General features: G+C 45.7%; 1 protein-coding gene across 1 annotated transcript in view; it reads left to right on the top strand.

Annotated features, from left to right (window-relative positions):
• The first annotated feature begins 5,953 nt into the window (after positions 1–5,953).
• The window catches only part of PIDD1 (p53-induced death domain protein 1), a 40,040-nt gene continuing 29,762 nt past the window's right edge, over positions 5,954–16,231 (top strand). Inside the window, exons 1-4 of the mRNA XM_044269244.1 lie at positions 5,954–6,156; positions 8,194–8,527; positions 11,192–11,605; positions 11,976–12,182. Of these exons, the coding sequence (XP_044125179.1) occupies positions 8,269–8,527; positions 11,192–11,605; positions 11,976–12,182 (880 nt within the window). The 5' untranslated portion in view covers positions 5,954–6,156; positions 8,194–8,268. The remainder of the gene's footprint in view (positions 6,157–8,193; positions 8,528–11,191; positions 11,606–11,975; positions 12,183–16,231) is intronic.

A 16,231-nucleotide genomic window follows, 5' to 3' on the forward strand; every position in this document is an offset into this window, starting at 1 on the left:
TAAAACCTCAGTGCAGAGATTGCAGCTGCACACTAATGATGAAGCTGCGGGAGTGGAGCCAGTGACAGCCTTGCTCCCCATAGAGAGGGCAGGGACAGTTTTTTATCATCCCTGACTTCCCATCACTCAACTAGCGTTGTGTATAGAGATCAGGAAGCAGTGCTCCAGTCCCAGCAGTCATGTGACTGCCAGGGTCCAAGTGTCTGCGCGAGCTGCTGGGCCTTAGCAGTCCCAGATCAGCTGTGCAGTGAGGCTGTACAGCCTTGTACAACTTCTCCGGGGGCTGTATTCCCTCTGTAGCTGGGGCTACTAAGTCAGCTGCAGTTACAGGAGAAACCAGCAATAAAAAAAGATAAAAAATGTAATGTGAAATGTCCCCCAAAGGTCTTGTGTGACCTTATCATGGGCACAAAGTATAAAGTAAAACATTTAAAAGACAAAAAACCCCACCACATCCCATATATCAAAAGGACCGTTATGGAAAGGGGACATAATAAAAAATATATAATTTAGTTGCACATCCTCAGGATAGGTTATCAGTATCTGATCAGTGAGGGTCCGACACCCGAGACCTCTGCCAGTCAGCTGTTTGAAAAGGCAAGGGAGCTCCTGTGAGTAACGTGGCCTTCTCCAGCTTTCCCTAGGCCAGTGACATCACATTCATCAGTCACATGGCCTAGGAGCAGCTCAGCCCCATTCACGTGAATGGGACTGGGCTGCGATACCAAGCACAGCCGCTATACAATGTACGGCACTGTGCTGATCGGCTGGGGTTCCTGACCGATCAGATACCAGGAGATAGGCCATCAGTAGTGTTGAGCGAAGCGAGCTTCGGATGTTACATCCAAAGTCGCTTCGTTCAAAACTTCGGAATAGTACTGTACGGAGATTCGGGTCCGTACAGTATTAGAATGTATGGGTTCCGATGAGTCGATATATGTTATTTGCGAAGTCGCAGGTGACTTTGTTGAATAACTTCGGTAGTTGATTTTTAAAGTGGAAAACCACTATTAAATTTGAAACCGAACTTGGCTTCAGTTCCGACTTGTACCTTGGAACCAAAGCCGATTTCGGTTTTGAAGTGGTTTTCCACTTTAAAATTCAACTACCGAAGTTATTCAACGAAGGGACTGTCGTCCAGTTGCGGTTCTGCCATTTAGGGCTTACACTGCAAGTAGGTAGGAAAAGTGAGTTGGGTTCTATCCTTGTCTCTCCCTACCTAGAGTCACAATATTTTAAGGATATTTTTGTGGTAAAAAAAATTATATAATAAAATATTTACCGTATATCTGTTTGCTATTTTCCAGTTTCCTTTTGATATATGAGGCTCGCCAAACACTGGAATCACAATGGAAATCTGTTATATCAACGGTATTCATCAGCTTCATTGGCATCTGTTACCAGTCATGGAAGCCATGACGGTAGTATGAACAAAGCCTAATATGCCCTAATTGGGATGGCCTTGTCAAGGCTGAGGCTTTTGATATGATTGCCAGGAGGATTTATTGTTTTGTTGCCATTTATTATTAATTGTGATGTGTCCCTCGAGAAAAGTAAGAAATTACAATTGTGGGGCATGACTAGGTTATTTCTTTATACTACGTATTTGCAGTAGTTGACCCATCTAGACATTCAGTAATTGCATTTCCACCTCACATGGATCTCAGGCTGACTACTACTATATATTTCCTATAACCAGTCTGCTGTTCCAATGAGGGTCTTTGTGTGTAATGGGGTTGAGTAGTTTTACATCCATTTGGCCTATGCATTCTTTTGTCTTCTTTAAGTCATCAGATGGCAGGACATTCATTTCCAGATGATAGTGTTATCACAAAGCATTGATCAAGATGATATGTACCGGTATATGTTACTTCTTACAAGATTAACTGTACATAATGAGAATTTAACAGGGGCTGTGTTTAGGCCTCTTTCACACAAGCGAGTTTTCTGTCTTGATGGGATGCGTGTTGTGAACTCATAGCATCCGGACTAAATCATGACCCATTCATTTCAGTAGGACTGTGCACATGGGTGTCATTTTTCACATATCATCTCTGAATTCAGGAAAAATTGCAGCATATTCTATATTGTGCTTTTTTCACGCAGCTCTGGTCCCATAGAAGTGAATGGGGTTTGCATGGAAAACGTAAGTCATCCTAATACAATGCGTTTTTCGCTTAAGGTTACAAGGAGATGTAGATTGTTATTCTTCAGTTTTTCTTCACGCGCATGAAAAACGCATCAAAAACTGATTGCATCCATGCAGAAAAAAACTGATACACTGAACACGGTCACAGACAAAACTGAGAAAACTTGCTTGCAAAACCATCAGTTTTTCCCTGAACAGGCCCTGACTCATTCTGTATCGCTCGTGTGAAATAAGCCTTAGCGCTGAAGAATCTGAAAGGGTAGACATGTTTTCTACATACGCGTACACTTTCACACATGTAATTAGTAATTACTATGCAGTTCTGTAACGTCCTGGGATCTGTGTAATTTACTTGTTACCATGATCACAATCTGTAGGGATTTTATCAGCCAGTTTACTGACTTCTAATTTAATAAAGCTAAATAGGTAAGAGTGGAATATCGGACGAGGCTACAGACCTGACCTCACAACTTCCCACCGCATCTCGGCAAGTTCTCAGACCACTAGGAGCCTGATCTAATCCACAATCATTCTAGAGCGAAAGGACATGCAGCAGTGGTGAACAATCAGGTCAGAAGCCGCCGTACACATTTTAGTCCATATCTGCCATTACAGTCATTCAGATTGGCCGTAAATGTTCAGTGACACTGGGAGAAGGACGGACAATCTTTTGGAGATCTTTCTTTATTGGAGAGCTAAAAAGATTGTTCCCTGTTAAATTTCAACCGATGAATAAAAGGTAAAATCGTCCATTTTGATCAACGTAATTCTAATAGGCAGGGAACCTATTAGAATACTAATAAAAAATGTTCTTCCCGTTTCAAAACCCCTCTGTTACTGGCCACTATTCATATCCTCCTCGCCTCTGCAACCATGACATCATGTTTTGGCTTCAGTAATGATGTGCACATATACTGCGGGTGACCGCAGAGGCCAGTCACTAGCTTCAGCGGTATATGGTGCGACACTGCAGAGACCAGTGATTGGCTGCAACGATCACGTGCGGTAAAAGGGAAGATCACTGCTGCAGTCAAGAAAACAAAGCCCGGCGGGCAGGATGAAGTGACAGCACTGGAAGAAACGGGGTTCAGTAAAGGTAATTTTTTTTTATTATTCTAACAGCTTCCCTGCCTTTTTAAAATTAATAACGTGGACAAACCCTTTAAGAATACTGACGATAGTTGGCACTATGGGCAGGACAATCTAAGTCTAAAGATGCAGCAAATTTATCGTCCAGCATTGGCCACTGTGATAAATCCGGCAATTCTTTAGATTGCCTAGCCGATTTAGACGGACGATATTACTGGGCATTGATTGCGAATGAGCATTTATTTGAACCTTTGTTCCCTATTATTGCCCAGCTGAATTTACATGTGGAAATCATCGGTCTGTATTGGAATAAATGATCCATAGTATTAGCATTCCCATAGGGTTTTATTACAGTTAGATATACAGTTATTTTATGCGCCACATACACTATCAATTCACATAACCAGCAAGCATTGCTCTCGCTCATCGGGTGATCAGCAACACGTCTACACAGCCAATTATCGAGAGCAAGCGTCCGTACAAACATTCTGATAATTGTCCCATGTAAGTGGGCATGGTCTAAATGTTAGAAAGTATTAGGGCTCATTCACATGATGTTTTTGTAATGGCCATTTTCAGAACCAAATATAATCTATGGGGCTATTCACATGGTTGTTTTTTTTAACAGCCAGTGAACAACGGCCGTCAAAAAATAGGATGGACATAACTCCTGCACTAGTCCTCCTAGTGGGAACCGTGCTATGCCATATTCTCTACTCGGCCAAACTAATGTTGGCCAGAAGGTGGAAATCCCCTGAGATTCCCACTATAGGCGAGTTGAGCTCTATGGTGTCACAAAACGACATATTCGAGAGGGTCCTAGCACACCAAAAGGGCAAATCATAAACCTTCATCAAACAATGGCAGGTGTGGCAAAAAATACATCCCAATCTTGCTTTTTAACACTTTTCACCTGAAGATGTCCAGATGTACGGAGAGGCCCGGTGAGCTCCCCTGTTAAGATGTCCTACATGCAGCTTTCCCCTACTATTACATATTACATGATTCATCACGGTGTCTAGATGTTGAACTGTTCTGTTCAGTAATGATGTCCGAATCTTTCCTTTTGTAGTCTTTATTGCCTTCATTTTTTATTTATTTATTTATTCATTATTATTATTATTTTTTTAGGTTTCCATCTCTCATTTATAGCAAATAACATTGTCATCTCTCGCCTATAGATAGATACCTTATAGAAACATAGAATGTGTCGGCAGATAAGAACCATTTGGCCCATCTAGTCAGCCCAATATACTGAATACTATGAATAGCCGCTGGCCCTATCTTATATGAAGGATAGCCTTATGCCTATCCCATGCATGCTTAAACTCCTCCACTGTATTTGCAGCTGCCACTTCTGCAGGAAGGCTATTCCATGCATCCACTACTCTCTCAGTAAAGTAATACTTCCTGATATTACTTTTAAACCTTTGCCCCTCTAATTTAAAACTATGTCCTCTTGTAGCAGTTTTTCTTTTTTTAAATATTCTCTCCTCTTTTACCTTGTTGATTCCCTTTATGTACCTATTGACTTGAGTTACTCAACCTACTGTAATCTAATAAGATAACTTACCACACTGTACAATTGCGATGTGCAACAACCTAAAACTTGTATTTTGACCTTTGTAATGCATGATGAAACTCCAATAAATAGCATTTTGGAAAAAAAATAATAGGATGGACATGACTTTATGACACTGGGAGCGTCAAGTCCTGGTGCCTCCACTGATGAGTACGTTTTCCTAGTGCGAGTGGATTCGTTTTTTTTTCAATTGTTGGCACTTCCGGAGGTTAGAGGAGGCCAGTGGGTGAGGGGTCCGGCATTATAACTACTGAGGGAATAACAGGGGTAAATTATATATGAGGCACTGGGAGGGGGGACGATTGCTTATATTGAAGTCACAAAGGGGGCCATTAATTATACTGGGGGGGCATTACTTATGATGGGGGGCACAATGGGGACCATACTTTATACTCAGGGGCTCTATGGGGGTCATTTTATATCCAGGGGGCACAATGGGGGGCATATTATGTATTAAAAATAAAAGGCTATAACATTCACCTGTTTGTAATAGCCATTAAAAATGGAAGAATGTCCAGAAAATGTCCGTCTTTAATGGTGTTTTTTTTGGTCGTGTAAATGTGCCCTTAGTAAGGCCTCATGCACATGACCGTTCCGTTTTTTGCAGTCTGCAAAAAACGGAAGCTGCCCCTGTGCCTTCCGCAATTTGCGGAACGGAACGGGCATCCCATTGTAGAAATGCCTATTCTTGTCCGCAAAACGGACAAGAATAGGACATGTTATTTTTTTTTGTGGTGCTACGGAACGGAGCAACGGATGCAGACAGCACACGGAGTGCTGTCCGCATCTTTTGCGGCCCCATTGAAGTGAATGGGTCCGCCTCCGAGCGGCTCGGACGCGGACCAAAACAAAGGTCGTGTTCATGAGGCCTAAATCTGTCCTATATGTCTGATACAAAGTAACTTCACAAATGAAAGGAAAATCTGGGGACTTTTGGTCCTTATTAAAAGTCAGCTGCATCTGGGGTACAGCACATATCTGCAGACATGTTTTGTGTGTGGCGGAGCTTTGTGGCAGCACGTTTGCTGCAGAGCACAATGCCCTGTCCTGTGAACAGAGCAGGGAGGGGGAGGACAGGCTGCTCCGTTGCTCCTGCCCACTCCTCGTCACCCAAGCCTCATGTAACCAGGAAGTTCAAAAAAGTGACTCTTCTGAAACATACAGATCGGCAGCATGCAAAGATCATGAAAAGTGTGCAGAATGTTTTATTTAACCCTTAATTCTTGCAGAAAAATATCTTCCCCCTGGTATCCTGCATGCTGTGAGTGAGACAGCTTTAATGAAGAACAAAGGACTCCTTCCCTGAACCACAGCGGCCATCGACAGACATCACTTTGTGAGTACTGGAACTATTGCTGCAGTTTTATTTGTGCTTAATTCTCAGGGACATTTGCTTTAATTTCAGCATTTTGTATGCACAGCAGAAATGTTAGGATATTCTTGCAATGTTTTAAAGGGGTTTTGTTGTCAGGTATCAGCAGTGCTCACATAGCAGGGAAAGTAGACATTGGTGCTCACACTTCCTACTATACATTCTGTTGGAGGACCACAACTGTAGGAGTGGTTGTAAGTAGGTATATCCATAGAGAGCTGTGTGTATCCTGTCCATATTCTTACCTGTCCAAAAGAAGAAAATAACCTGTCTCCTCCGCGGTCGGAGACTCACAAACTAATTTTGTCACTTCATATTTTCCATTGCATGATACCCGCTGTACCCTACTCTGCTTGCCTTTACTCCGTTTTGGTACCCAGTCGTTTGTTTTCCACTGTGGCTGTTACCGTCTCAGTGTAGCTGGTAGCAGTGTCCTGACAAGTCTCTCAGACCTCTGACTACTCAGTAGTGTGGTGACCTTATCATAGTATGGGCTCGGCTTGGAGCTTGGAACCTCCTTGGATGTGGTCCAGGTACCAGGTACTATCTGCAACTTTGGTTTAGTGGAAAAACGGAAAACATGGTATAGTGGAGCCAGTCCCACACAGTGGAAAGGTGGCTTGCGTTTTAGACGCCAGTCTTAATAAAGCCCCTGCACTGGCGGAGGATCCGCCAAAGTTATGATGAGGGGCTGGCCTTTCTATAACTTCGGAGCATCCAGCTCTAAATGTAAGAAAGGATCCTAGCTGTCTTACATTTAGACTATTTACGCCTAAAACAGCCATAGAAAATGATGTATGAGACGGGCCTGCCGGACCACCCCCTTCCCTGCACAAGCCATGCCCACCATTTTAGACCTGGCATGAGCGGGGCGTATTTCAGTGTAATAAATGACCCCCAGTATGTGCACATTATGGTCTCTGAATGTCTGCATTGAGATTAGGTTGTGTTCACACACTGCCACTGGAGACTATAGAGCAGACGATTGTCGAGAAGGAAGCTTTTCTTCCCGATAATACTTGACTCGTCAGTGGAAGTGACCAATGAAATTACATGCAGTGATCTCCTCCACAGTATGGGGAGGAGTGATCACTAATGCCATCGCTCATCCCCATACAGCAGAGGCTGTTTAGATGGCACGATCTGCTGCGATTTAGGCGCCTGCACCAATGATCCTATTACCTGATGAATGAGCTCATTCATTGGGTAATTGGCGGCACCTTTACACCGTCACGGACAGTGTAAAGGGGCCTTCATTCTTGCCGTCTAAGCATAAACCTCAAACAATCCCATTCAATGGCGCCCATCATGTGCTCCCACATTGTCATAACTTTTGTCACACAGATGTGTACAGAGCCTTACAAAAAAATAACACATCTGAAGACAACTCAGGACCCTGAAAATGATATGTTGGACAATTTTCTGTAGTCTTCATATATAATGGGACGTGTTCCCAATTCTGGGGCCATATACTGTATAAGTAACATTTCTAAACAATTATTTTCTGGAATGAAAACCTTGTGCAAGCAAACAAACAATCACGCTCGACTATCTTGGGCAGTCCCAAAGAAATGAATGGAGGGCGGCCGCACATGTGTGGTCCGCTCTCCTTCACTCCGTTTTGGAGATAAGTGTGGGTCCGAGAGGTAGGACCCCCATCTATCAGACATTGGGGGCATATCCTACAATCCATTGTACTATTAGTTTTAATGTCCCTGGGTGCAAAATTCTGCTCAATGTTTGATGTTATTGAGGGCATTTGCTTCTTCTCTGCATAACCTTAGATGTTCCTTTTTGCATCTCCAAAATGAAATACACTTTGTAAAAATAAAAGCTTTCTACCCAGTCACCCCTTTTATGTAGTACGATGATAGTGTCTTGCATTGTGTTCCTTATATTCATAAAACGAAGATTTTGTAACCAACAGCCTCCATTGTTTGATATACGCCTGTATCTTTACATTTTCAGTTGATCATTATGCTTGGCTCTCCTTCTTCTTAGCTTGGTGTAGCTGACATCTCCTCCGTGTTGGGCGAGCTGTGACATGCCGGTGTTGCCACACTTAGACAATGAGAGATGGAGCATCTTCTGGACCCCCAGTGGGAGGGAACCAGCCCAGAGGAACCAGCCTCTCCCACGCCACATATCGCAGGCAACAGACTCATCCTCGACGTTTACCTGGACGGATGTGAGAGGTTCCTGCAGGTGACAGACAGTCGGACAGGTGACCTGGTGGAGGTGGAATTTCTCAGACTTAGCAGCAATGATGCAATGATAACATCAGTGGTGGCTGATCTGCCACGGTTCAGCCATCTCAGATCACTGGTGCTGAAAGGTAAAACATCTCATGCAGCTATTATTATTATTACCCATCACATTGCATGTACTCAGATGACACGTACATGTTTTTTTAAATATCATCTGTCATTTAAATATTTAGAATTAAATAGGGTCATTTACAAAGCCATTGCTTAAAGGGGTCAACAGATGTTTGCTTCCAGTACAATCTAGGTTCCCAACCTCTGGAGCATATCCTAAGGCGGTACACGCCATCGTGCTTGGGGTTCTTATTGTCCTCAAGGTATCTGATCATAGCCATAGATACTTTGATTTAATCTATTAAGCAGTAACACTGCAGTGGAGCATCGTTCCAATACCTTCATATCTCACTCTTCTAATATACACATCAAATTTGGGTTCCCTTAGGCACGAAGTCCTGGGTGCAGTTTGTTTATGTAGGGACATAGTGCTGTCCCCCCCGAGATTAGCTTTTATTAAAGGTCCTTTTACATGGACCAATTATCAGGGATGAGCATTTGGATAAATGCTGGTTCCTGGTGAAAGCAAACACTTATTCACCGGATGATCGTGTCATTCTGCTGGCACAGAAAATCATCGATCCTGTGCAGGAGATCACGCTGTCTAAACAACGGTCTGCTGCGCTGCAACAATGATTTTCTAGGGGACAAGCAATCGCCGTAACAATTGCCTGTCTCCATATAGTGGGGTTGATTGCTGCATGGAAATGCGGCCCTCATCTCCGCTGATGATCTGGCAGTTCCCAGGAATTTCTGGTTCATTCCTGATAATCTACCAGATCATCTCTATGTTTAATATGACCTTTACTATATATTGTTTAGGCCCATTACACTTAGGCGAGGGACCATCGGTCAGTTAGGGGCCGCCGTTTGGGGCAGGGCTGCACTGGTCCCCTCCCTACGTGACATGAGGTTAGGGTTAAAGGAAAGACAATGCAATTGCACGTTGGTGCAGATTTTTAAAGGCTGTTCTCCCTACTGACTTAACCCATAATTGCTATGGCGGGTTTACACGACGTGATGTTCAGGCTGATTATCTGGAACATGCTGTGTGTTCGTATGAACGGGTCGTTCCAGATAATCAGCTCATGCAAAAGGGCCAGAGATCACTCGAAGAATGAGTAAAACGCTTGTTGATCGAGTTAGGGTACTTTCACACTAGCGTTTTTCTTTTCCGGCATAGAGTTCCGTCACAGGGGCTCTATACCGGAAAAGAACTGATCAGTTTTATCCCCATGCATTCTGAATGGAGAGCAATCCGTTCAGTTTGCATCAGGATGTCTTCTTCAGTTCAGTCGTTTTGACTGATCAGGCAAAAGAGAAAACCATAGCATGCTACGGTTTTCTCTCCGGCGAAAAAAACTGAAGACAGGCCTGAACGCCGGATCCGGCATTTTTTCCCATAGGAATGTATTAGCGCCGGATCCGGCATTCAGAATACCGGAATGCCGGATCTGTCGTTCCGGCATGCGCATGCGCAGATCGGTAAAAATGAGAAAAATGTACAAGACGGATTTGTCGGTCCGCATGACAAGCGGAGAGACGGATCCGTCCTTGCAATGCATTTGTGAGACGGATCCGCATCCGGATCCGTCTCACAAATGGTTTCAGTCAGCAGCAGATCGGCGGATCCGGCGGCCAGTTCCGACGACGGAACTGCCCGCCGGATCACACTGCCGCAAGTGTGAAAGTAGCCTTAAGCAATCATTCATGCAGACACCTCAATCATTGTTTCTGGGCAGCAGATCATGATGTCTAAAGAGCAGTTTGCTGCCCAGAAAGTATGACAGGAGCCATCGCTCATGCCCATACAGTGGAGGTGATTGATGCATGTAAATGCAGCTCTTGACCTCTACTGACGAGCATGCAATCGTCGGGAAGCAACGCTTCCTTCCCAACAACCGCTTGCTCTATCAGGTCGCGTAAACCCACCCTTAGAACACTGCATGCCTAATATCTCCATAGAGGTTTTGGCCTGTTTGAGTATACAGTGCACACTGATGTACAATGCCATGTTGTATCTGGCATTGCTCACCATAACTCTGGTAAACTTGACCGACTGGTAAGTTGTAAACCTAGGTTACTTCATCCTGAAAGTCAGTCATCTGTACATATAACATAAAGAACAACTTTTGGAATGGTCAGGACAAAAATCGAGGCAGGGCTGTTGAAAATAAAGATTTAGGAAGGCAGACCTTGGTGGGATCTCAGAGATTGTTAGACCGTAGAATAGTTTTTTGGGCAATTTTGCACTATTTTAATTATCAGTTGCCTTAGGAGGATCTTTGTTCTTGGCAGAGAAGAGGTTTCCAGATTTGAGATGTCCAGCTTTAATTGTAAAGCTTTTTATTTTTTCCTCTTCGGTTAATGAACATGACCATGTTATAGGTTGAGATTTTATGTCACAAAGTTCTGTTAGACATACATTGCAGCCTCATGGCCACATTATCTACTTGAGATTCCAACGGGAATCTGGATGATGAAATGTGTAAGGAAAAATCAGGTTGTTCTACAATACCTTTTTTAAAGTTCTCGTCATATGCTATTAGTATATAAAACGTAATTTTTGGAGTAGGCAGTGTGTATTATCTCAGCTCCATATTCACTTGTGCACCTATATAGGACTATATAAGATAGGAATATTTGTATTCCAGTCATGGCTATTGTATCATACTTCTCAGGTGGACATCTACGGGACGATTACGGACGCTGTCAGAATGGTTTGTTGACCACTTTACCGCAAGATATCAGTAAGATTTCCTTGCTGCGTCACCTGGATCTTAGCTTCAACAACTTTTTGGAGCTGCCATCTTGCATCACTGCCCTTTCTTTACTTACCACTCTCCATCTTGGGTACAACCATCTCAAGGCACTTCCTGAGGAGATATGTGAACTGACATTCTTGACGGACCTCTTGCTTATGTCTAACCAACTGGAAGAGCTCCCTGCAGGCATTGGGCGGCTAAAAAATCTGGTAAAAATGGACCTGTCTGAGAACAAGCTGGCGTCTCTACCAGAGGAGATTGGAAACCTGCAGCAATGTGCCGATCTGTATCTGTCTGAGAACATCCTTGCTAGTCTTCCTGAAACAGTGTGTAAGTGTCACCATCGTTTTAATATTTCACAAAAGAAATAAATTAAGAAACTTCTGTATAAACACTTTAAATTGATGCATCCCCTTTCTTAACATTGGCTATATGGCTAGTAAATTTAATATCCAGCATATTTGTAATATATCTCTATTACCTTCTTCATCAACAAGCTTCTGTTGACGGATCTTTTGAACTTCTGTTGTATGCTTCACTTTGGTATTTTAAGGGGACATCCACACGGGACGTAACCTGCAGTAGAAAACACACAACCAAACCCTCATCAGTTACATATAGAGATTGTTGCGGATTTGCTACAGGTTTCACCTCTGCTCTGGTCTCAGATAATATAGAAATATGTTTTATTTTCATCTAGGTAACATGATGTCCCTCCAGCAGCTTTACCTTCACAACAATGTACTTGTGGCAGTACCAGCAGGACTGGCAAGCCTGCCTCACCTCACTCGCCTGGACTTACAGAACAACAGGTTACGCACCGTCCCTACAGAAATCATGCATTGCTCTTGTGTATATCTCCAAGGGAACCCCATAGGTGAACCGGAGCCATCACCTCTTTCTGAAGGTAAAATATTATATCTGAATATAGGCCTTCAAAATAAGAATAAGGCCTCCTGCACACGACCGCATTTGCAGATCCGCAATACATGGGTGCCGTTCCGTGGGCATTCCGCTAGGGGTGGGCGATATGGCCTAAAATCTATATTGCGATATAATTTTAAGCATGTGCGATATGCGATATATATTGCGATATATTGTTTTCTATATTGGGGGGGGGGTGTTTAAATTTTTTTTTTTTTTAACTTTTTATTTATTAACTATTGGCCTCATTAAGGGCTAGAACCCTTGTCATATTCACCCTAATAGAGCTCTATTAGGGTGAATAGGACTTTACACTCTCCCTGCTGCCCTGTGCATAGTACACACAACAGCAGGGAGCTGACCATGGCGCCAGCCTCTCATGTGCTCCCCCAGCCTCTGATCTGCCCCCCCAGCCTCTGATCTGCCCCCCCCAGCCTCTGATCTGCCCCCCCCCAGCCTCTGATCTGCCCCCCTTCCCCAGCCTCTGATCTTCTCCCCAGCCTCTGATCTGCCCCCCTTCCCCAGCCTCTGATCTTCTCCCCCAGCCTCTGATCTGCCCCCCTTCCCCAGCCTCTGATCTTCTCCCCCAGCCTCTGATCTGCCCCCCTTCCCCAGCCTCTGATCTGCCCCCCTTCCCCAGCCTCTGATCTGCCCCCCTTCCCCAGCCTCTGATCTGCCCCCCTTCCCCAGCCTCTGATCTGCCCCCCTTCCCCAGCCTCTGATCTTCTCCCCCAGCCTCTGATATGTCCCCCTTCCCCAGCCTCTGATATGTCCCCCTTCCCCAGCCTCTGATATGTCCCCCTTCCCCAGCCTCTGATATGTCCCCCTTCCCCAGCCTCTGATATGTCCCCCTTCCCCAGCCTCTGATCTTCTCCCCCTGCCTCTGATATGTCCCCCTTCCCCAGCCTCTGATCTTCTCCCCCTGCCTCTGATATGTCCCCTCTGGTAACGCAACGCATTAATCATTGGTGGCAGTGGCCACAGGGTCCCCCTCCTCCCCCCCATCATTGGTGGCAGTTTGCCGTTCCGATCGGAGCCCCAGCAGTGTAATGCTGGGGCTCCGATCGGTTACCATGGCAGCCAGGAGTCACGCTGCTGAAGTCCTGGCTGCCATGGTATGTTAGTGAGCAGAGAGCAGCGCATTATACTCACGTGCGCTGTGGCCGCCGGTCGCTCCTTCTCATAGGTCTGTGCGGCGCATTGCTAATGCTGTAAGCATTAGCAATCCGCCGCACAGACAGAAGAAGCAGCGACCGGCGGCCACAGCACACGTGAGTATAATGCGCTGCTCTCTGCTCACTAACATACCATGGCAGCCAGGACTTCAGCAGCGTGACTCCTGGCTGCCATGGTAACCGATCGGAGCCCCAGCATTACACTGCTGGGGCTCCGATCGGAACGGCAAACTGCCACCAATGATGGGGGGAGGGGAGGAGGGGGACCCTGTGGGATATGGCCGGCACATTCATTGGTAGCGCAGTGGCCACAGTCCCTCCCCTCCTCCTCCTACTCTGTCCTCATTGGTTTTCAGCGGCAGCCGCGCACAGTGGGGAGGGAGGGACTCCCTCCTCCTCCTCCCTCCGCTGTGCCGGCTCAGGAGAAAATGATCATATCGCGGTCCGGCGATATAGGCGATATGGCGAAAATCCATATCGTGGCCCAAATTCATATCGCATATCGCCTATATCGCCTATACCGTCCACCCCTACATTCCGCTCATTCCTCATTTCAATGGGTCTGCAAATCCGGAGATGCGGAATGGTGCAGGACGGAAGCACGGAACGGAACCCTACGGAAGCACTACGGAGTGCTTCCGTGGGGTTTCGTCCCGTGCTTCTGTTCCGCAAAAAGATAGAACATGTCCTATCTTTTTGCGGAACGGCCAGATCACAGACCCATTAAAGTGAATGGGTCTGCGATCCGCTGCGGCTGCCCCACAGACGGTGTTCGTGCATTGCGGCCCGCAGCATGACCACGGGGCGCACACGTTCATGTGCAGGAGGCCTAATAATGAGCAATTATCCTTGAAGGAAATTTCTTCAGGTAATTGATCTGTGAAGTTGCTTCACACATCTTACAGGAAGACAGTCAGCTGTTTAAAGAGGACCCATCACCTCTCCTGACAGGTCTGTTTTAGTAAGTATTGTATCCTAAGTACTAGCTTTGGATGAAGATCCAGATGGGTGTCACCAGTTAGGGGTGTGTCCCTGCACAGTCTAACATCCAATCAGTGCTGCTAGTATCAAACAGTACAGGGACAAACCCTCAGTTGGCAAGCAAACATCTGGACCTTTATCCATATACTTCTAGCAAGAATAGCAGAAGAATGGCACAACACAGAGTAATAAGAATAGATGCTCCAGAATTATTACATGGGGAATGCAAGAACTTATTAAACCAGGCATGTCAGGAGAGGGGACAGGTCCTCTTAGAACCATCAAATTTGCTGACAGAGGTAGATAGGTGAGTAGTAAATCTGTTTAAACTCAGCGGATGCTCATGCTTCTTGCAAGAACACAGAGAATTTTTAATGTTCATGGCATCGCAATAGCAAGTCCCATGGAGGTAGTCCCTTCATGTCCGGTCCTCTGCACTGAGGATTACTTTCCTTTCCTCCTGCTCTAGTGGTCTTCTGGTTGGATGCTAGAGCAATCAGTCATAGCAGAGGGGAGGGTTGGGGAACCTTCAGTGTAGAGATCCTGGGACAGGACATAAAGGACCCACCTCCATGACACTTGAGATTGCGACACCAGAAGAATGAAAGGGGTCATTTACGAACAGATATATGCCACTTTTGTGGCGTATATCTGGCGCAGATTCTGTCACACGCCATGTTGCGGCAGAATCTGCGACTTCTTCCCCGCTCACTCCAGGGGGCAGGGAAGGGGACGGGCCGGCAGGCTTGTCTCATTCATCAATTTCTACGCCTGGTTTAGGTTTATATGTAGGACAGCAAGGAAGCTGGCTTACATTTAGAATCGGCCGTGGATGCGCCAAAGTTATGTAGAGTCCGGGGTTATTAAGACCGGCTGGTTTTAAAAAAATTGTCTCTAAAACGTCTCCTCCTCGTTCATGCAAGAAGCATTACCACCCACCGAGGTATGTTTAACCAGATTTATCCCTCACCCGTCAGCAGTATCCAGGGGTCACAACGGTAGTCTCCCTTTAAATGTTTTCTGATGATTCTAAAAAGGATGAGAAAACATCTAATTAAAGGGGTTCTCTGGGCTTTTTCATATTGATGACCTATCCTCAGGATAGGTCATCAATATCAGATCAGCGGGGGTCAGACACCCGGCACCCCCACCCTTCAGCTGTTTGGAGAGAAGGCGCACGCAGTGTGCACGCGCCGTCTTCCTTCTCTCTTGCTGTCCCATAGACATACAGTGGAGAGCAGGAAGAGAGAAGGGAGACGGCAGATGTGCACAGCGCCTCCTCATACACCTGATCAACGGGGGGTCCCGGGTGTTGGACCCCCGCCGATCTGATATTGATGACCTATCCTGAGAATAGGTCATCAATATGAAAAAGCCCGGAGAACCTCTTTAAAGGGGTTCTGCAGTTTGTTTAAACTGATGATCTATCCTCTGAATAGATCATCAGCATCTGATCAGGGGAGGGGTCCGACACCCGGGACCCCCGCCGATTAGCTGTTTGAGAAGGCAGCGGCGCTCCAGCAGCGCTGCGGCCTTCTCGCTGTTTACCGCTGGCCCAGTGAAGTCACGACTAGTATCAACTGGCCTGGGCGGGGATAAGCTCCATTCAAGTGAACAGAGCTTAGCCGCGCCCAGGCTATTGATACTAGTCGTGACGTCACTGGGCCGGCGGTAAACAGCGAGAAGGCCGCGGCGTTGCTGGAACGCCGCTGCCTTCTCAAACAGCTGATCGGAGGGGGTCCCGGGTGTCGGACCCCCGCCGATCAGATGCTGATGATCTATTCAGAGGATAGATCATCAGTTTAAACAAACTGCAGAACCCCTTTAATGGAGCTGTCTCAGTGCAGACATTGATGTAGGGTATTTATGTATTTTA

This window comes from Bufo gargarizans, chromosome 10 (genome assembly GCF_014858855.1).
Source record: "Bufo gargarizans isolate SCDJY-AF-19 chromosome 10, ASM1485885v1, whole genome shotgun sequence".
NCBI classification, from domain to species: domain Eukaryota; kingdom Metazoa; phylum Chordata; class Amphibia; order Anura; family Bufonidae; genus Bufo; species Bufo gargarizans.